The following is a 23,549-nucleotide window of genomic DNA, read 5'->3' on the forward strand; positions in this document are numbered from 1 at the left end:
CTAACAGCCTACAGAGTAAAGGTGTGTGTTTTCCATCAAAACAGCAAGTTTTCTGAAGAAGGTAGATACACTTAACCTCAAAAGGAGAATCACTGGCTAAAAAGTAAATAAGTTGTAATGGTCTGAGTTTATTTAGGCATAGGAAAGACTTTGGGGGTATGATGATGGACTTCTGAAGCAAGAAAATCTAACGTCTGAAGGGGGAAAAGGATCCTGCTTTGACTTCTGCTTTTTGATTTCCTTACTCAGGTGCTGACCCCAGCACAGATCAAATCAATTTGCCAGGCAATTCTGGACTCTGGGAAGCAATACGCTACGAAGAAGAGGAAACCATTCCCCCTGATGTATTCTTACTATGGAACCGAGTACTTGGGTGAGTGAGGATGTTGGCACAGACCTGTGTAGGATAGAGGGAGTCTCTAATGTTGATACTGGATATTTTTGTTTTTGCCATAGGCTATCACTAGATTCATTAACAAGAAATACTTAAAAATGTCATTTAAAAGCAAATGTCCTACCCAAAGGACTTTAAAAAATCAGCATACTATAATGACATGGTCACATCAATATTTAGAGCAGCTCAATTCACAATAGCTAAGCTATGGAACCAACCTAGGTGCCGTTCAACAGATGAATGGATAAATAATGATATATATACACAATGGAGTATTACTCAGCCATCAAGAAGGATGAAATTATGTCATTTGCCAGTAAATGGATGGAACTGGAGACTAATTGAAATAAGCCAATCCCCAAAAAAACCAAAGGCCGAATGTTCTCTGTGATATGTGGATGCTAACTCACAATAAGAGAGGGTGAAGAGAATAGAAGTTCATTAGATTAGTTAGACAAAGGGGAATCAAGAGAAGGGAAGGGGGATGGGAATAGGAAAAACAGTAGAATCAATCGACATAACTTTCCTATGTTCATATATGAATACATGATCAGTGTGACTCCACATCATGTTCAACCACAACAATGAGAAGTTATACTCCATGTATGTATAATAAGTCAAAATACATTCTACTGTAATGTTTACCTAAAAAAATAAAAATAAAAAAGCAAACATCAATGAATATTACCAACCACAACTTAATATTTGCTTTCATAGTTTGCCTGAAGCTATTTTAACAATTACTTTCATCCTAGATTCAAAGGCTCTTCAGCTTTTTTTTTTTTGAGACAGGGTCTCGCTACATTGCCCAGGCTGGCCTCAAACTCCTGGGCTCAAAAGATCTTCTCAGCCAGTCGTGGTGGCACATGCCTGTAATCCCAGCAGCTCAGGAGGCTGAGGCAGGAGGATCATGGGTTCAAAGCCAACCTCAGCAAAACTGAGGCACTTAAGCAACTGAGTGAGACCCTGTCTCTAAATAAAATACAAAATAGGGCTAGGGATGTGGTTCAGTGGTGGAGTGCCCCTGAGTTCAAGTTCAATCCCAGGTGTGCCACACACACACACACACACACACACACAATCTTTGTTATTAATTTTTTGGAAACAAAGTTTCATTGCAGTCACTAATTTATGCAGATATTAAAAATTTACATATGGCTTACAAAAATTACAATGAATTGACTTAATTTTATTGTTTGCTTATTTGATTTGTTAATAAGTAAATTTATGTGTGTGTTGATATGTATACTTGTGTAATATATTTATATACTTTGAAATTTTTAGTACTCATTGATTAATAACAGACTACTGAATTGCAGGGAATAATTTTGAGCTCTGAGCCACCTAAGGAGTAAATTAATTACTCCCCTTTAGAGTTCTTGCACTCCTGAGCAAGATTTGTAAGGTAGACCACCAGCCTCTTTCTCCAGACTCAAGCTTTATCTCTTCCCTCCAGGTTCTGTGCATCATAGTCTCTCGCATACAAAGTGTCCTCATATTTTTATACCTTTTACATGTTCCTTTTGCCTAGAACACTCCACTTCCTCCAACCTCTTCATCTACCTGTAATAACCAGACTTCAAGACTCTGCACCAACGTCATGAGATCTCCTGAGGTATTTACTCTGCCTCAGGAGAAAGGGGTGTTGAAAAAACATTCTGGAAAAACATTCACATGTTTCATGTTTTCCCCTGAAGCAAACTGGGTAACATCATGTCACCCTGCCCACACTTTTATTGGAGAGCCTCATCACATTACACTTAATTAGTGGCTTACCAGTCCAACTGCCTTAACGGGCTTTGTGCCTTTTTTGGATAGGGACTTACTTTTGTTTATCTTTGTGATCCCTAGACCTCTGCCACAGAGCCTGCGCATACCAAGGATACCCAAATGAATAAATGAATGACAAATGAACCACTTTAATGAGAGCTGTCTCAAGAAAACCTTTAAGTTCCTAAGTTTGCCTGCAATGAGACCCCAAGACACAAGGATTTGAGTATAAAAGGTTTATTTGAAAGATGATTCCAGAAAGCATAGATAGACGAGTGAGGAAATGAGACAGGGGAGAGAAAGAAGCAACTGAGTGTGTAATAGTGAGCAACTGTGGACAACTGAGGCTCAGTTCCCTTGGGGATTCTTAGAGACTGTATAGACCAGGCCTCTGAAATTGTCTCACTGCAGAGTTGAGGAAACTGCTATTCATCCACCAACTCCCTACTTTATTGGTCAGCTGCTCCAGATGTGTTAATTCCCTAGTATTTCTGCCCTGTTCCCCGTGAGCTAGGCATACCCCTGTGGCCAGAGAAGGTCTCAGGCAGAATGATAGGTGTATCAAGTAGGAAGGGGAGGCAGGTGCACTTGAATGGAGAGTCACTAGCAGTGTCTGCTCTAGTCCCCTGATAGAGCTATTCCTTTCAGTTTTGAGATTTTTGGTTTTTAGAGAAATTAGCATTCTGGCCCTTGACATAGAGAGCACAAACCAGATTCCCATCGAATGCATAAACATTTTCCTGAAAAGGAAACTTTTTCGTAATAATTCCAAATCCAGTGAAAGAAAGGTACTTTGAAACTTCATGACCAAATATTTTTGTTTTGTTTTGTTTTGGTACCAGGGATTGAACCCAGGGACGCTTAACCACTGAGCCACATCCAGCCCTTTTAATTTTTATTCATATACTTATTTTCTTATTTAGAGATTGGTCTCACTGAGTTGCTTAGGGCCTTGCTAATTTGTTGAGACTGACTTTGAACTCACAATCCTCCTGCCTCAGCCTCCTGAACCACTGGGATTACAGGCATGCAACACCACAGCATGACCAAATTTTAAGAGCAACAGAATTTTTGTCAAGATACAACTATAGGAATGTTTCTGGGGCTGGGGATAAAGCTCAGTTGGTAAAGTGCTTGCCTGGCATGCACAAGGCCCTGGGTTCAATTCTCAGCACTGCCGGGGATGGGGGGCTGTTTCTGGAAAGTTCCAAGTATGTAAAGTGGAAGATGCCTGAATGCAAAGAAAAAGTTTTATAATTAGAGAGTTGAGTTTCAATAGCAAGTTCTTGGAATATATTAACCCCAGTACCACTAATTAAGACTCTATGAATTCAGAATGAGTGAAAACTCCTACATGGACTGGGCTGCCTTCTCCCTTTGTTAAGCTAAATCCTTTTCCAAACATGGGTTCAGGCCTTTGCTAATTCAGTATCCTCTGTTAGAACTGTCAGGAGTTTAAGATTTTTGTTCAGATGACACCATCTGTGCAAAACCTTCAGCGCCCCCTCCAACCCTGAGGCCACATTAAGCTCTCCTTCCTGGGTTCCCTTTTAGCTCCTTGTGTTAGTCAAAGTTCTCCAGAGAGATGTATTGTATATATCACTTGAGCTAATTCCTTTTAATAATTTGTGGAAAGGAATTGGCTCAAGAGGTTATGGAAGCTGAAAAAGGCAGTGTTGTAAATTATAGTCTATGTCCAAAGGGAAAAGATTAATGTCCCAGCTGGAGAATTCTTTGTCAACCTTAATGTTCCATTCGGGCCTTCAGTGAATTGGATGAGGCCCACCCACACTGAAGAGGGAAATCTGCTTTACTTGATCTATAGATTCAAATGTTATTTTCATTCAAAAACACTCTCACAGACATACCCAGAAATAATTTTTAACCAAATATTGGGCCAACATGTGACCCAGTTAAGTTGCCACATAATATTAATCGTCACACTCCTGATACACACCTGTCATAGAGCACTTAACACCTCATGTTCTAATTATTTGCAAACCTGATTCTCTCATTGGATTAGATGAGGAGGTCTTCAAGGGTAGGGACAAACATATTCATCTCTCTATCCCAGGACAAGACATTGCTTAATACACAAGTATAAAATGTAAAGAATTAAATAAGTTAAGACTAATTAATAATGTCTACCAAAAAAAAGATTTATACTGTTTCATTCACTGATTTATTCTCAGCACCTAGAATAGTGTCTGGTGCATAGTAGATGCTTAATACTTAGGTAATGAATAAATGAATGTTCAGGATACCTAGACCAAATTGTGGTCAAGTACTTTAGGAGTATTTTTGTAAAGGCTATTGATATGTTAATTGCAGTTTTTAAAAAAATCTCTGAAGTAAGATAGTCAACAATTTTTATTCTTTTTCCGAAATTTTTATTGGTGCATTATAGTGGTACAGAATGATGGGATTTGTTGCTACCTCTGCAAACAACAAACTTTTTCTATGAAGAACTGGATAGTAAATATTTTAGGCTTTGGGGGTCATGTGATCTCTGTCACAAATACAACTCTGCTGTCCTAACACAAAAATAGCCATAAACAATATGAAGTGAATGGCTCTGTGTTCCAGTAAAACTTTATTTATAAAAACAGGCAGTGGGCTAGATTTGGCCTGCAGATCACAGTTTGTCAGAAGCCTAGTTATTCAGCAACTCAATTGTTAAAGTACTGTATGTTCTTTCAAGTAACATTGTAAGTGTGTGTGTGTGTGTGTGTGTGTGTGACCTCTTCTCCCTATTATATAGATAAATTGTACTTTGTTTGTCCACACAGGAGCAGCTCATGGCCTGTCATCCATTCTGCAGATGCTTCTTTCTTACCATGAGCACCTCAAGCCCGCAGATCGGGAGCTGGTGTGGCAGAGTGTGGACTTCCTCATGGAACAGGAACAGAATTGTAACTGGCCACCTGAGCTCGGCGAGACTATCGAGAGAGAGAATGAGTTGGTCCACTGGTGCCACGGTGCTCCAGGTCTCGAACACACTGTTGTCTGAACACATGGCCTTTCATCTAGTGTAGCCAGAGGGAAATTCCTTTTCTGAGACGTGAGGGTATTGCTCATTAGGTCGTTATTATGTAAGATAAAAAAGGCAAAGATGAAATTTTTCAAAACCAAAATTGTCTTCATCTCTAAAAGAAGTCTGGAAATAATTCTGTATTTTTTAAAAAAATTATAATGAACCAGGCTTGTTGGTGCCTGCCTGTATCCCAACAGCTCAGGAGACTGAGGCAGGAGGATCACGAGTTCAAAGCCAGTTTCAGCAAAAGCAAGGCACTAATCAACTCAGTGAGCCCATGTCTATAAATAAAATACAAAATAGGGCTGGGGATGTGGCTCAGTGGTTGAGTGCCCTGGGTTCAATCCCCTGTACCCCCCCCAAAAATAATTATAATGCATATTTCTTTGTATATACTGTTAAACTAGCACTGTCCAATAGGAGTATACTATGAGCCACACATGTAATTTACGTTTTCAGGGGATTCGATTATAACTCAATGGTAAAGTACATGCTTAACTGGCTGAAGGTTCTGGGTTCAATCACCAGTGCCACCAAAAAAAAAAAAAATTAGTAGCCCTATATAAAAATATAGAAAAAAATGAGTACAATTAATTTAATGGTATATATCATATAATCCAATATGCCCCAAGAGTTATCATTTCAACAGGCAACCAATTTAAAAATTGAGATAATTTACATTTTTAAAAATATTGAATCTTTAAAATCCAGTGTCTATTTTACATTTTCATCACATGTTAATTCAGACCAGCCACGTTTCAAAAACTCAATGGCAACCGGATGCACTGGTACACACCTATAACCCCAGTGGCTCAGGAGGCTGAGGCAGGATGATCACCAGTTCAAAGCCAGCCTCAGCAATTTAGCAAAGCCCTAAACAACTTACTGACTCTGTCTCAAAATAAAAAATAAAAAGGGCTGGGAAGGTGGTTCAGTGGTTAAGTGCCCCTGGGTTTGATTCCTGGCACCAAAACAAAACAAAAACTCACTAGCTATATTAAACATGCAGATCTAGAGCCTGGCAGCTCATACTGTGGCCCTGACCTAGTATCATGGACAACTGAAAGCTTGTTAGAAATCCAGAATCTCAGTCTCCACCCCACTGAATCAGAATATGCATTTTAATAGTACCCTCAGTCAATTTGTGTGAATCTTTAAGATGCATGTTTTAGAATTCTTTTTCAAATGAGGAGTCTAGTAGTACCTAATAAAAAAGTCTTAAGAAATGAAAAGCCATCCCTATTGAATGCTGCAGAATTGAGTCTATAAACTTTTCAGATCCCATTACCTACCTCCTCTAACCACCTTTTAAAAATCCCATTACACTTCTAATTAGGCCTTTGGAGATAAGGCAAATTGAAGTAAGTTAAGTTCAAATAAATCAATTAATTTTGGTAAGTTGACCAGGGAAGAGAATAAAATACACAAAATTTTTAGATTACAAGTGCATTTAATTTTCAAGGCTATATTTCAATCACGAGCACAGCTTTAGACTATATTTGCTTTCTCTTTACGTTGTTACCTGATTGTTACCTCCTTTCCCCCCTTATTTTATTTCTTTAATTCAACTGTAATTCATTTTTCCTTGATATAGTTTGAGTTGATGAAAAATAAGTCACAACATATTGCCATATTTCCTCTGCCTGCAACATTTACCTATGGAAAAAAATTCAAAGTGTGTGCTTATATCAGTACCAGGACATTGTACATTATGTCCATGCTAACTCCTGCCAACTCTAATTTGTGCCTATTTCTTCTCACTGTGACCTTTTTGGGAAAAAAAGCATAACAGTTATTTACAACCCTGGAAATTATATTTCTTCTTGTTATGCTCAATACCTCCATTTCCCATTCCCCTTAATCATTCTCAATGATGGTCTCTGGATCTCCTCCAACCATCCCAGAATCCTTGAATTTTGGAGATGACCCAAATTAAATACAAAATATTTTAAAAGGACTCAATGTGCTAGTAACAGCCTTTAATAGAGTGGGAAGATAATCTACTAAAATGAGTGAGTGAGCCAGTTAATTGATACAGGTGTCTTGAAGGGCAGTTATTCCATCCTTTCTGTACCAGATACCATCTGTCTCTGCAAATCATGGACCGTAGCAGGACAGCATAGGATTCATCACATTGGGGACCTTATTTATCCTCCTTTATCATTTATATTAGGTATCTTGAGAAGATTAAGCATAGTTTTCAATGCAAGGTCATTTAATCCCTGTACTCACTGGACTGCCCAAAACAAATCAGTTCACAAATGAAAAAAACAAAAATAAAATGGGGCCCATTATTTCTGCCAATCCCCACTCCCACCCACAGAGCATTGCTCTTTCTTTTAAGAGATGCTCTACAAACAGCCTCAAGAGTGATTAGAAATCTGATAAGTGCAAGTCAAAGATGATCAAGGTCTAGCTGAAGTTGGCAACAGTCAATTCCCCCTGAATTCTCAAATACGAAATAGCTAGAAAAATAATTTCATTTGTTTGAGGGAAAAAATTTCATAGTAGATTTATGAATAGCACAGATGGTTTGGAGCAGCAGACAAATTCTGTGATGAAAAACCTGCCAGAGATAATCCACAAGGTGGAACTTCATTAATGCTACGTTATCGTTCCCTTTGTTTGTTATTGACTTTCCTTCAACTCACCTCTACAGGTGACAGCCCTAGTTATCATTTATGCAATGTAGAAATAGTTCTTGACTCCAGGTTAATAACTCTGAGTTCTAACTGTAGCTCCAACACTAACCAGCTAGGTGACCTTGAAAAAAGTCATTCTGTTTCATCTGTGAAATGAATTTGTTAAGAAGGAGTTGTGAAACTCAATCTTTTTATCACCATGGGCCCCTTTTCTCCTTGGACCCTTGCCATTTCTGAGAGATATGTCTCTGATGCTTTGCAAACACCCACATTTATAAATACCTACAGCGGCATAGAGCTTTTTTTCACTAAATGCAATAAAGTATTGCAGGAAGGTTATATGACCCTTTCACAGCTTTGATGACTCTGAAATACAGGACGAAAGCCATTTGCAAAATCATTAAAACAAATGCTGAGGCTAAAATAAACTCCCAACTGCATCAGGTTACATCATTACTGTGGTGACACTGACTTTGCATTTCCTGTACTCTGTGAGTGAAACACAGGTGCAGGCATTTTCTAAAAACTCATTTTATGAAGGCTCTGGGGTAGGTGACTTTGAAAGTGGGTACGTGTGTGTGTGTGTATGTGTGTGTGTGTATGTGTGTGTGTGTGTGAATGCACGTGCATGTGTGTGTGTGTGTGTGTGTGTGATTCTGAGAATTGAACTCAGGACCTCATGTAGGCTTGATAAGCACTCTCCCATTGAGGTATATCCCCCAAGCCCAAGTAGGTGACTTTATTAATAAAGAACACAGCTTTTGAAACACAGGCTGGTCACTAAGCTTTGTAGTGCCTTAGCAACATTACACATCCCAGAATAGACCTGAGTGCTGATTATCCCGTGTGTTGAAACAACATGCCCTAAATGCAGTTGTCACAAGTCTCTGCTGGATCCCATGTTTACAAAGATTGTTTCTCAAACCATCTTTATTAAGTGATAACCAGGTCCTTTCCCCAGTTGTATTTGGCAAAGACATAATTGTTGCTGACTTTGGTTTCTGATCAATTCACACTAATTAGTGTTCCCATGAAGAACTTACATGGTTCCTACCAAAAATCAAACTCAACATTCCTTCTTTTTTTTTTCTTTCTTTCTTTTTTGAACCAGGAATTGAATCCAGGGGCACTTTACCAGTAAGCCACACCCCCAGCCCATTTTGTATTTTATTTTGAGACAGGATCTTACTAAATTGCTTGGGGCCTCACTAATTTGTTGAGGCTGGCTTTGAACTCACAATCCTCCTTCCTCAGTCTCCCCAGCCACTGCCATTACAGACATGCACCATGGTGCCCAGCCCTTCCTTTTAGATTAAGTAGCCTTATCATGGATTCCTTTAGGTCAGGTTAAGAGCCAATAGATTTAGAAGTTTTTCAAGGTTCCTTCAATGTACCATTCTGTGATCCAGGTCCTTTCATTCCTCTGGCTGGAAACACAGGATCAATACCTCTTAAGCTGTCTGGGGGTAATGGCCTGGTATAGTAATTACACCGTCTCAGCCCTTCTTTCTTATACATTTCTCATCTACAACTCAGCTCTGTCAGCCTCTGCTGGGGTGAGAAATGAGGCATTATGGGGTCAACCCACATTTATGGATCCCTTGCCATGTGCCAAAACACCATGCCACAGATGATGGGACCAGAAATGAGTAAGATACAGTTCCTGTCCTTGGGTGATTTGTATTGTTAGGGGAGTACAAGTAGAAATAGATCATTTTAGTCCTATTCTGTATGTGCTAAGATTTGTATAGGGAGCCATGGGAGGGATTCCTGGTGCTGCCTCCAGGCTCAGAAAAGGCTTCCTGGAAGAGGTTATGCCTGCAGTAAGTTAGGCCGAGAAAGAAGGGAAGCTTGTTCCAAGAGTGAACAAGGCTGGCATGCAGAGTCACGGAAATGCTGTGGGTAGTTTGGTTTGTACTGAAATGAATAGCCTCAAGCAAATAGTGGAGGAGAGGAGGGGAAGAGAGCAGGACTGGATCACAAAGGGCCATACTGAACCCCCCCCACACCCCGTTACAGGGAACCACCTAGTTTGGCCATGGCTGGAACCCCTCACTACATGCTCTTTGCTGAACATCTGGATGCAGAGCCTGCTCTTGGGAGAAACCTAGAAGCAGCAGGGAAGTAGTACAGGGGAAAGGAGAAAAGCCAGGGGTAGGCAGGGCCCACCCGGAGACTAGCTTCTCCCTGATCCCATGGGAAGTTAAGAAGCACAGATTATATCAAAACTCTGGTTTGGTCTTGAGGCAATGGAGGTGACCTTTTGTGCCCCTATATGATTAAAATCAGTTGTGGGATGGGTGCAGAACATAGCCTTCCATTTGGCTGTGGGCAAATCTCCCAAGAAGGGGGCAGCTGTGAGCTTTAGTAGAAGCCAGTTCTCACAAGAACTGGGAGACGGGGCAAAGCAAGGTAAAGTGGATCTGGTCTGGGCACCAACAGCATTGGGTATACCTAACACATACCTCCCCAATCCCCAGTACTCAGATTAGATGTGTCACTCTTTCTAGTAGGCCTTTCCTACCATCTACTGTGAGTTAGGGGCCCTCCTGTGTGTACCTCTATTTTTCCACACATAGCCTAATTAATACCTCCAGTTAAGTTGTAAATGCCATGAAGGTAGGGCCTTTTCAAAACCTGTGCTTGGCATATACTAGATGCTCAATTAATATCTAAACTGTGAGGTGACTCTTGTTAGCTTTATTTTTATCTTTCTGCCAGCATAATTAGCTCTGAGCCATCCCATTGCCCTGCAAGCCCTTCCTGAGAACACTACAGGGACCTTGCGTCTATAAGAATGATCAGACCATTATGCAAAAATAAAAACCAACCAATTCACAACAAAAGCACTTCCAGTAGTTCTGTATTGCCCACAGGATGCAGTTCAAACTGCTTAACTGGACTTATCAAGCCATCTTTAATCTGAGCCCAATCTATTCTTCTTCTCCACTGGCCTGTCATTTAGGACACTGCCCCCTGGCTTTCATGTGGCCTGTACTTCCTGGTTCTGCTTCTTTGCTTTTATCATCTTGCTCTCCCTGCCTTGCTTTGAGCCTGGAATTAACTACGCATACTACAAGCCCTAGAAGCCTTACTCCATTGCAGGCCTCCCCCATCGGTCCCCCTCAGGAAACTTCCATCTTTCTGATCCCTCCGGTATCATTGACACTGTCAATCATTTTATGTCCCATCAGCATTGTGAACTGCATATCTTATTACATATCAATCATGTTTACATATTTTTATCTCCTTTTTTAGACAGTGCTTTCCTGAAGGGCAGGAGTCAGGTTTAGCATTTATTTTCTATCATCCGGGGACAGAATTAGTTACATAATTTGGGGAACCCCAGTGCAAAATGAAAATGCAGGCTCTTTATTAGGAAAAAAAAAACTATTGAGAATTTCAAGGCAGTAACAGCAGAGCATTAAACTCACCATGGGACCCTTTAAGGGGTGTGGCCTATGGGCACACCCACATTGCAGACAGATGGCATGCCCATGAAGGGGGCCTTGCTTAGACCTATGCATATGAGAGATAGTCACTGACCTCTTTCAAATGGATGAATGTATAATTAAATAATTAAATAAGTTCAGTTCTTTTAAAAATCATCCTTTAGTTTGTGAAGGTGTTTGTTCTTAAAACTGAAGGAAAATGTTGTGGGTAAACCCTGTCAGTCCTTGGTTGACTAGAAAGCATCGATTGAGCAAAGATCCTGTTGCTATATGTAAGTGTTAATCACAAGGAGGGTTTCAGGATACATTTTAAGAGCATAAAATAATGGCTGTCACATGAATATAAAATGAACATATATTGCTAGGAATTGAACCCAGGGGGCACTTAACCAAAATTGTGCTGCATCCCCAGCCCTTTTTATTTTTATTTCAAGACAGGGTCTTGCTAAGGTGCTTAGGGCCTTGCTAAGTTGCTGAGGCTGTCCTGAACTTGTGATCCTCCTGCCTCAGCCTCCTGAGTCACTGGGATGACAGGTGTGTGTCACCAAGCCCGGTATATCAATCATTTCATTTAACTCATTAATGAATGAGAGAACCAGAAAGGCATTAACAGCTGGTTGAAAGGAAAGTCCAAAGAGCAGATATATTTATAGCCCATTAGGAATGCAAAAATGTATTTGCTTCATAGATGGAAAACTGGCTTTTCCTGTAGAGGTGGAGAGAAATCAGGTCAACTTCTACTGGCAGAATGTAAGCTTCTAGGAATAGGAATTATATGCATTACTATCAGTTTTCTACAAGGTAATTTCTATCTCTGCAGAGTTATAAAATAGCCTGTTCAAAGAAATGAAAGGCAGAGATCACCCTGATGGATGAGCTAGTTAAGATATCTAGCTTTTCTTGTTTTATAATACAATTGTGTTTCTGTGTGTGTGTGTGTGTGTGTGCACGCGCACGCGCACGCACGCACACTGCTGCTGCTGCTGCTGCTACTGCTGGAGGTTGAACCCAGGGTCTCTGACATGCTAAGCAAGTACTACCACTGAGCTACACCCCCAGCCCTTACCAACTTTTTATCTAGGGTGCAGGTAGGCTATGCAGAAGGAAGAATGGTCAGTAACACAATTACTAACCTCCTCTCTGAATATAAGCACCCAGAACTTGGAACCTGGGGGATAACATTTCTATTAATAGCTGTTGCTTCTCTTGTTTCTGTTCCTGCCTTTGATACTACCTTTGTTGACAAGTTTTGAAGGAACATTTCTTTCCTTTGAACAATGAAGTTGGGAAGGTCTCAGATCACAGCTGGAGTAGAAGTCTTGGCTTAGGTTTTTTGTGAGCTTGTTGTTCTTGGAAAGACTCCCAGTTTTGCTCTTAAGAAAAAGTTTACTGTTGTAAGTACTTAAACATTGCATATTCTGACCTTCTATGGGTAAGCTGTATAAACAGCGCTTCCAAATAGCCAGATGTGCATAATGCCTATCAGTGTACATGCATCATTAAATATTAAGCCATTTGTAAATTAAGTTATGGATTTGATCAATTGATTTGGCTTCGATTAAAACATTGCTCTTTCTCTAGGGACCAACCCTACAATATGATTTTTAAAACTTAAGCTAAATCCCACAAGGGGAAAAAAGAAGACTCCCTTAAAGAGCATTCTGTAGCCTTGCTACTCAAAGTGCAGTCCCTGGAAGGATGCTCGTTATAAATGCAGTATCTCAGGTTAAGGATGTAGTTTAGTAATAGAACGCTTGCCTAGCATGCTTGAGACACTGGGTTCCATCCCCAACATAGAAGAAAGAGAGATGTAGTATCTCAGACCTACTGTGTTAGAATCTGTGTGGTGATTTGTAAAACTTTTATATTGGAGAAGTTCTGCTCTATAGCATAAGCTCTGAAAGTCACCTCTCATGTCTTTGATGTTTTCACAGGAATTGCCTATCTGTTTGCCAAAGCTTATCTGGTTTCCAAGAAACCACAGTACCTGGACACATGTATCCGTTGTGGGGAGCTCACATGGCAGAAGGGCCTGCTGAAGAAGGGACCGGGGATTTGCCATGGTGTCGCTGGCAGTGCCTACGTGTTCCTGCTGTTGTACCGGCTGACCGGAAACTCAAAATACATCTACCGTGCCCAAAGGTCAGCCATTCTTCTTATGTTTTTTTTTTTTTAAATTTTAATCTTTTTAATTTTCTGAATAAGTGACACAGTCACATAGTTTAAAAAGTACAAAAAGAATTACATCAACACTGCCCTCCAGCCATTTAATTGACTTCCCTGACACTATTATCATTTTCTTGGTTATCTGTCCAAGGACATTCTGTGTACATGTAAGCAAATGGGAGTATATGTAAAATTTTGTCCCTTTTTTTAATTTTGTACAAATGATAGTGCCTTGCTATCTTACTAAACATCCTAAATCAATACATCAAGGACTTCTTCAGTCATTTTGTTAAATATTTTATTGTCATTAAAATAAAAATATTTATTTGGATTGTTTCCAGTATTTTGCACTATAAATAGTGCTATGATGAATAACCTTGTACACAGGAAAATCATTTAAAACAATGCCAAGCACCTAATAATTGCAATGTAAATATTCACTGTTATTACTACAATTTGAGTTTTATCTTTCCAGACTTTTTCCATGCATAAACAAGTGTGTGTTATTTTTTGTGTGTATTGTATTATTTTGCATGCATATGGGTATATCTAAAAGGTAAATTCCTAGAAGTGGAGTTACTGGACCAAATGACGAGTGTATTTTTAATTTTGATAGATAATGCAAAGTTGTTCTTTATAGTTTATTCCCTGAAAGCCTGATAAAGATGAAACATCCCTTGTATAACGGACAACATTGCTTTAATAGAAGTAAGCCCTTACTGATAAACTGAGTAAATTGGACCAAGGAGTCTGTGAATGAAGTATAAATAACCTGATAGAAAATATAAGTAGAGACTTCCCTGAATGCCAAGTAGCATGAAACTGGCATTCCCTTCGAGGGACTTGGAGCAGTCTATGTCCATAAGTTGTTATAAAAGGTACTGATTTTCTGTGTGGCACTTAGGTCTTCTAAGCCAGGGAGCCTTTCACCCCCACTCATGTGGTCTGATACCCTTGCATCTGAGCTGTCACTCAGTGGAAGTTCAGGAATAGCCCTGTACTTCTGTGAGCATTTCCATCAAAGGAATGCACCTGATGATTATCATATTGGCTGTGTGACCTTTAACTAGACATTTAACTTGCCCTGTGCTCTTCAGCCACAACATGTGGGAAATAGTGCCTTGTTCATGCAAGGCAAGCACTCTACCAACTGAACTATATCCCCAGCCCCTGGGAAAGGTGTTTTTAAACATAATACAAAGTCCAGGAGTCTTAAAAGAAAGATGGACAACTTTAACAAGAAAAAATTCTTAAAATTTGGGTATGATGAAAGACCATGAACATAGTTGAAAGAGAAATGATAAAGTAAAAATATATTTACAGCACATGGACAGAGTTACAATCTTTACTATATCTTTACTGTATCTTTACTACCCAATACAATCAGCAGTATTGGGTAGTTTATTTATTTATTTTGGCGGAGGTGGGGGTACCAGAGATTGAACTCAGAGGTACTCAGCCACTGAGCCATGTCCCCAGCCCTATTTTGTATTTTATTTAGAGACAGGGTCTCACTAAGTTACTTAGCACCTCGCTTTTGCTGAGGCTGTCTTTGAACTCACGATTCTCCTGCCTCAGCCTCCAGAGCTGCTGGGAATATAAGCATGTGCCATTGTGCCCAGCTAGCAGAATTGGGTAGTTTAAATGAGTTAACCTGTGAATCTTATGTAAAGCAATGCCTGGCACATAGTAACTGCAATTAAGTATTCCACCATTGTTATTACTACAAAATTGAGTTTTATCCTTCTAGACTTTCATCTGTGCATAAATGTATGCTTATATATCTGGGAGTATTTTTTTTTCTTGTGTGTATGTATATTATTTTTGGTGCTGGGAATGGCACCCAGGACTTTGTATAATAAGCACACACTCTGCCACTAAACTATAGTCTCAGCCCTATGTATATTTTAGTAGGCTCCTGCTGTTACATACGTACAACAATAGTATACATATTGCTTTCAACTTATAATTTTAAATGAACAATTTTTTAAAAAATATCTTTAGTTGTATATGGACATGATACCTTTATTTTGTTTATTTTTATGTGGTGTTAGGGATTGAGCCCAGTGCCTCACACGTGCTAGGCAAGTGCTCTACCACTGAGCCACAACCCCAGCACCTAAATGAACAATTTTTCAGGGACATATTTCATTTCATTTTGCATAGATCTAGCTCATTGCTTTAACTAACTATATTATTATTTATGATTGATATACCATAATTAATTTAACCAATCTCTAAATGTACAATCTTTACTAATACAAACAAAATTGCCCCAAATATTCAATATATACATTTCTGTGCACTTGTGTATGCATTTCTATAGAAGAAATTTTAGAATTGAAATCATTAGTTCCCTAAGTATTTCTTGATCTATATCTAGCCCATCTTTATTCTTTCCCCATTTTTTTTCCTACTGCAATGCTTATAGTAAAGACTGTAACTCTCAATGTGCTGTAAATATATTTTTTACTTTATCATTTCTCTTTCAACTTTGTTCATGGTGTTTCATCATACCAAAGTTTTAAGTATTTTTCTTGTTAAAGTTGTACATCTTTCTTTTAAGACTCCTGGACTTTGTGTTATGGTTAAAAACACCTTTCCCAGGGGCTGGGGATATAGCTCAATTGGTAGAGTGCTTGCCTCACATGTACAAAGCCCTGGGTTTGATCCCCAGCACCATAAAAAAACAACAGCAGCAAAATAATACCTTTCCTATTCCAAGATTCCAAAGAATTAACTTACACTGATATTAGTACCTTTATGGTTTTATTACCTCACATTAATATTTTTATTTAGCTAGAACTTACTTTTTTAAATTGCTTTTGTTTTTTAAAAACATGACAATAGAATGCATCACAATTCTTATTACATATATAGAACACAATTTTTTCATATCTCTGTATATAAAGTATGTTCACACCAATTCATGTCTTCATACATGTACTTTGGATAATGATGTCCATCACATTCCACCATCATTGCTAACCCCCTGCCCCCTCCATTCCCTTCCCACCCTAGAACTTACTTTTAAAAAAATGGTGTTAAATGGGTATCTATCTTTGTTGACTGAAAAGCAGAATTTTCCAATAGCAATTACCCTCATCATTTAAAATTTGAAATTATACTTTGATCATAAACTGAATGTATATAAATATATGGTTTTGTTTCTGAACTTTGTTTTGTCCCATTTACCTAGTTCAACATTTCATTACTTATTATTTTTAAGTTTTCTTAGCTGCTCTCCCTCATTTATTTTTCAAATGTATTTTAGAATCAATTTGTCAAATTTAGCGTGGCAGGGTGGCACATGGAGCTTCAAACAGAGGACTTACTTATTTAGTATTTTTCCTTCAGAGCACACATGCAAATATCATAAAGGATATTTTATGTTTTGCTATTTTTTTGGTACCGGGGATTGAATCCAGGGGTGCTTAATCACTGAGCCATATCCCCAACCCCTTTTTTATGTTTTACTTTGAGACAAGGTCTTGCTAAATTGCTTAGAGCCTTTTTTCTAAGTTGCTGAGGCTGGCTTTGAACTCTTGATCTTCCTGCCTCAGCCTTCCAAGCAGATGTATGCCACCGTTCCCAGCTTTTATGTTTTATTTTAATATTGAATATTGGATAAATTGGCACTGGACTTTTCTGGGGAAAAAAGACCTGAATGACTTTTACTCAAAAAGCTAGGTGCCAGGAGATCAATGTGGAAAGTACGCGCTACAGGTAGAGGAAATTAAAACTTGAAAGGACTTGAGGTGAAGTGTACCTGGCATCTTAGTGGAATCACAAGGAAGGCACTGTGATAGAGAGAACCAGGAGAAAGCCAGGAGATGAGATCAGAGAGTTTGTAAAGAGAGGCTAGTTCCCATGGACCTTTCACTCAGATTTTGGCCTTTACTCTGAGTCATATGGGAATCCATTGGATTACCTTGAATAAGGGAATGTCATAAACTAACACAATATTCATTATATGAAGTGAATATAAAGAATATAAAGATGATAAGACAGAAAACATCCCTAAAAAGAAAAAAATCAGCATAAAAGCAAGGATATTTGAACAAATAGACTAGGACAATTTGTTTTGTTGGATTCTTTTGATTATGATTTTAGTTTTTGTTTATTGTTTTGTATTGGAGATTGAACCCTGGGATGCCTTACCACTGAGCTACACCCCTGGACCTATTTATTTATTTGTTTATTTAGAGACAGGGTCTCACTAAGCTGCTTAGGGCCTTACTAAGTTGCTGAGGCTGGTTTTGAACATGAGATCCTCCTGCCTCAACCTCCCAAGCTGCTGGGATTGCAGGAGTGCACCACCATGCCCAGCCTATCTCTTTTTTATGATAGTGAGTATATTTCTACAAAACTATCAGTTCATTGGATTTTTCAAAATTTTTTACATAGAGCTTCAATCGTATAGTTCCGTAATATTTTTAATTTCCCATATCTGTGGTTTTATACCCTTTCTCATTCCGAGTGCTTTTCCTTCTTGATCAGACACACCACCATTTTTTTTTCTATCTTATTTGTCCTTTCAAGGAACTCGTTCTTGGTTTTGTTTATTAATTCTGTTTTTCTCTTTTGCTTCCTACTTTATTACTTTCTGTCTGTATTTTGATTTCCTCCTTTTTTTTCTATTTTGTTATTTTCTAGAGTTTAAAAATCCTTAATTAGATAATCTTCCATCTTCCTATTATTAATAATAATAACTCATAGATCTAGGAATTTTCCTCTTTGCTCAGATTTGGTCATAATTAGTAGGTTTTGGTATGTAATGTTCTCAATCTCATTCTTTTCAGCTTCATAATTTTCATTCTGACTTCTGTTTTGACTGAGAATGTTTCAGAAAAATGAATTTGTTAATTTGATTTCTGCATCATTGGGTAGATTTTTGAAACCATCTTTTCACTTTCATATCAACAACATTTTCCGTAAATGTTAATGCACGATTATGTAAAAACAGTGGAATTGCTGTTCTTATATGTTGCTATTTCTCTTATGAATTGCTTCATGGCATTTAGAAATTGTTTTGAAAAGCAGAGAAAATGATTTTCATATTATTTTTAAGTAACAAATGCAGAATATTAAGTGATAATCACTTTAATAATGTGTAGTATTATAATAAATAAATGAGTGCTTGGGAGAAAAGGTCAGAAGAGGGAACAAATTTAACTGGGTTTCTTTTATTGTGTGAGGTAAGTTTTCTCTGTTATACAAATATTCTGCTACAATACAGTTATGTGAAAAAATAATATTTCCCATTTATCCAATTTTTGCTATATGCTCAGAAACTATTATATGATATCTTTAATCTCTACAGAAAATTCTGTGCCACTATACAATTTCAGTATTTTAAGGTTAAATTTAAGAAATGTGCATATCTGCTGGACACGCTGTAATCCCAGCAGCTCGGGAGGCTGAGGCAGGAGGATCCCAAGTTCAAAGCCAGGTTTCAGCAAAAGCAAGGCCCTAAGCAACTCAGTAAGACACTATTTCTAAATAAAATGCAAAATAGGGCTGGGGATGTGCCCCTGAGTTCAATCACTGGTACCAAAAAAAAAAAAGAGGGGGGGAGGGATGCATATCTATCTCAAATTTGTATATCTATCTCAACTCCATAGCTTTTTCCTTCTCTTTCTACTATACCAGGAGTTCTTAGTCTGGAGTTTGTAAACTTATTTAAGAAAAAGATTACATCTTAAACTGAAATGAATGATTTCTTTCCATCAGAATATAGACAATAAGTCGCAGAATTATCAGCAGTAGCTGCCATTCTGCAACCAACAGAAATACTAGATATTCTCGTATTAAGCCATTTTGCTCTATGATCCCAGATATGGAACACCTATAAAAATTTAAATTGGACAACAAGTATACCACTTATGGTAACTTTGAAATAATTATAGTTTTAGAGGTGGGTTCTTTTGAGAAAAGTAATAGATGATTGACTATAATGTTTGATTATATATGTATGTGTGTGTACAAATACATATGCTATACATATATGTATACATACATCTACATATTTGTTTACATATATACACAAACACATATATGTTATGTATAAGGCATAGATAATTATTTCCAACCCATTTTATTGTATCTATGCCAATTTCATTGAAATAGTTACAGAATTGAAGACTTGGGACTTAATGGGTTAAACTGCTCTTATTACAGATATTGTGAAATAGATTTTATTCTCATCACTACTTAGAAATGTCAGAAATTATTAAACCCCCTACTAAATCTTGTTGTTTAATATTTTAATGAAGAATACATATGTTATTGTATTACAGCTTTGGTTTGGTTTTACTGTTTTTTACTTGGACTTAGGGTGTAGCTCAGTGGTAGAGCATGCACTTAGTATACACCAGGCCCTGGGTTTGATTCCCAGCACACACAGACACACACACACACACAAAAGGAAAGATGAAAAAAGAAGATAAATATTTCACTTATGGTGTTTTTAATAATATTAATTTTCTTTGTAATCTTATGTATTTTATTTTATGCATTTGAAAGCTTTTTTGAGACATTCAGACTGCCAAATGATCCATAGCACTAAAAAGATGAAGTCCCTCTCCAAAACTATATCACAATGCCATCTTTATTATATAACCATAAATTTTGAATTAATTCTTAAGGATGCCTTATTATTCTACTTGTTTAGAATGTAAAATTCCATTTAAAATTGTTGCATAGTCAAGAAAGCAGTTGATAGAAAAATTGTACCAGACAGAAATGCAGTGCTCCCTGCTGATTTATTTTAAGCTACCATCCATAATTTCAAGAGCTCTAAAAAGATAAAATAAGTAATTACTCTTCATAGGACCCCTGGTGTAGTAGCAATAATGTAAATTTATGGCAATATCAGCTCTCAGGCCTTACCAAGCTGTGCGTTCCAGCCTCTGAATTGTTGATTATTTTTGTTGATGAGAATGAGTAGAGAAGGTCAGTAAAATAAATAAACGAATGAATAAATAACATAGATGACAGCATTTTAAAAGCTGTAAATTGCTAGCTGGGCATGGTGTCACATGCCTGTAATTCCAGCAACCCAGGAGACTGAGGTAAGAGGAACACAAGTTCGAGGCCCTAAGCAACTTCGTGAGACCCTGTGTCAAAATAAAAAAATAAAAAAAGCTGGGGATGTAGCTCAGTGGTAAAGCACCCCTGGATTCAATCCCCAACACCAAAAAAGAAAAAAGAAAGTTAAAGCTCTAAATTGCTTTTTAAAATGTTGTTTGCTATCCATAATCTGAATAGAATTTGTGGCAAATATAAGCAAAAGAAAAAAGGTCCTTCGTAGAGAATTTAGAGGCCAGTGGCTTTTTTAATGGGGGTGTCTTAAACATAATCTGTCTTGTAGCTGAGTCTGCTATTGATGTCATCATTATAAAAGGTTGCTTGCCTTTCCCCATTCATCTTCTTCCTTTGTTTGCCCAAAGCACAGATTGTATAAAATCTTGCCCATTTATTTTCACAGTCTCTTCTCTCTGTCACACATAAATGAATCCTAGCTCAGAAATAATATGCCTGCAGAAACAGCATATTTACTTGTTTTTAACAGAACAGCAATATATCAGTTTGCTTCTATTGAAGATAAATAAAAGTAGGTCAGTTTATCTGTCTTTTTTGCTTTTAATTATTGGATGACAGACGGAACGAAATCCTCAGAAAACACCAAAGTACTTTACTTTGCAGACTCTGAAAATACTTGGATTTGCTTGCCAACACAATCTGTTGTGAAACATAAAACAATTATATAACAGATCCTCTTAATTTATTTAGAGAAAATGTCTTTCTTAAAATACTTAATTACATAACTCTGGAAAGAGAATGATGTGGCAATGCCAGCCTCAACAACTTAGCGAGGAGACCCTGTCTCAAAATCAAGGCGGCTGGGGATGTGACTCAGTGGTAAAGTGCCATTGGGTTCAATGGCCTGTACCAAACAAAACAAAACTTTAATTCAGCAGAAGAGGAGGAAGAAGGCAAGGCCAATATGGAAACACTGATATTGTAACTGTTCATATTTTCTTCTTCTCTTCTCCTCTTAGGTTTGCTCAATTCTTATTTACCGAGGAATTCAAGGCCGGGTCACGGGTCCTTGAAAGCATATACAGCTTGTATGAAGGCTTCTCCGGGACCGTGTGCTTTCTGATCGACCTGCTGCAGCCCAATCAGGCTGAATTCCCTCTCTTCAGCGTCTTTGTTTAAAAGGTTCCATCTCCCATTGTGGCCCTGCAGAAGTCCCCTGAGATTTCCTGAGCCTGCCGAGGCAGTTTCCACATAAGCCACATTCAATGGTATCATGACCATGAGCCTTAACATTGCTGCCGGAAGGATGGGAGCAGGAGGGGAAGGTAGCATGGTAGCAGACTGGAGAGAACCTACAAAATAAGACACCACAACTCATCTAAAAACTGTAGCGAATGTATGTTTCAGGGAGTGGATGTAAAACCGGAGATCAGAGAGAAAGGAGAAAAGAAATAATCTGTTTTTCAGTTGATAACACAAGAACCAAAACAGAGAGGGGCACTATGGCAATAAAATTCTAGTACTTTCCCAATTGGAAAGAGAATCTGGCCCTCTGTGGGTGTTTTCCACCCCTAAATTCAGAAATACAGACAATCAAAACTTAATTTGCCCCAGTGAAAACTGCTGGCAGGGTTGAAATGTCAGGATGAAGGACAAAAAAGAAAACCTTTGATTGTCCTAAGCCTTTAATTATTGAAATTCATGATTTTTACTGAATGGAGATATTTGCATATGAATATTTTTTATCATTGCCCTGGGCACTTTAAAGACATCATATCATAACTTAAACACTGAAGTTCCACATTTCCTTAGGCCTTAGAATATCTCTTTTCCTAGTTCCTTTTTCTTTCCTAAAGCTCAATTAGAATAGTAAAATTCAGGCAGGGCTGGCGGGTGTAACTCAGTGGTGGAATGCATGTCTAGCTTGCACAAGGCCCTGGGTTCCATCTCCAGAACCACAAATAAAGAAGAAAAATTCATAGTCTAGCAAATACTATAGCAAGTGTTGCTGTCAAGTGTTTTTCTGAATTTCAAGTGTGAGCTGTGTATTGTCTATTGTTGGTAATTTTTAAAATGCCTTTATGTATGTAATCTCTATGAAGCTATTAGTCAAACTGTAAAATTTGCTCTTGGTAAAAATCACTCATCTCAAAGATCAGGGTAACCACTACAAAGCTGTGTCATTTCTGCTTTTGATGTAATACTGTGTCCCTTGGGACAGACAGACAGGCTAAGAAAGGCACCAGTTGATTGTGGAAGCAATATTGTTTGACTTTATACTATTAGTTTAAGAGATGAGTGAACTCCCTGGCTGGTCACCTTACCTTCCAAGACACAGGGTCCACTAGAATTGGTTACAATACCCATTGAACCAAGTTATCATATTAAATTAAACCCTGCTGTAAACACATAGAAGTTGTGAAACTGCTTCAAGTAAATAGTGGTTTACAGAACACTTTAGCAGCATCTGTCACTTTAATATGCAAAACATGCATTTACCCCTATCCTGAAGTTTGATCCTGGACATTTTCATATTTCACAGTAAGGAGGAAATTGTACTGTATAGGACTTAATTATTTAAATAGTCATTAGATATTTGGATATATATGTATATATATATATGTACGTGTGTGTATATATGCTACATCTATCCTTATGTAAACCTAAGCACTTATCCTATAGTTTGGTAGTTCCTAATCTGAGTCATTGGTAGATTTTGAGAGGAGTTAGGGAATACTCTGTTGCCTAAAACATTTGTATGTATGTTGGTGTGCATAGGTGCACACACCTAGGTGTGTTTATGTGTGTGTTTGTGTGTGTATGCGCGCATACATTCAGCATGTGCTCCTTTTTGGGGGAAAAAGACTTCTAGTATTCAAGAGATTCACAAAGAATCTTACCAAAGAAAGGTAAGAATTGGTGTTGTATATTTTGTGACTCTTTGTACTTTTGCACTAATCAAAACAAACTAGAATAGTCAGTCACGGAGGCACACACCTGCAATCTCAGCTACATGGGAAGCCGAGGCAGGAAGATCACAAATTCAA

At 38.0% G+C, this 23,549-nt stretch overlaps 1 protein-coding gene across 1 annotated transcript; it reads left to right on the forward strand.

Moving 5' to 3' along the window:
* Positions 1 to 228: 228 nt before the first annotated feature.
* Positions 229 to 23,549, forward strand: Lancl3 (LanC like family member 3; the record flags this gene model as incomplete). Its single annotated transcript, XM_015488002.2, has 4 exons — positions 229 to 373; positions 4,954 to 5,151; positions 13,227 to 13,434; positions 21,522 to 23,549. Coding segments are annotated over 4 exons (711 nt in total), but the record flags the coding sequence as incomplete, so codon positions are not given.

The sequence above is a fragment of the Marmota marmota genome, unplaced genomic scaffold, assembly GCF_001458135.2.
Source record: "Marmota marmota marmota unplaced genomic scaffold, marMar, whole genome shotgun sequence".
Taxonomy (NCBI): Eukaryota; Metazoa; Chordata; class Mammalia; order Rodentia; family Sciuridae; genus Marmota; species Marmota marmota.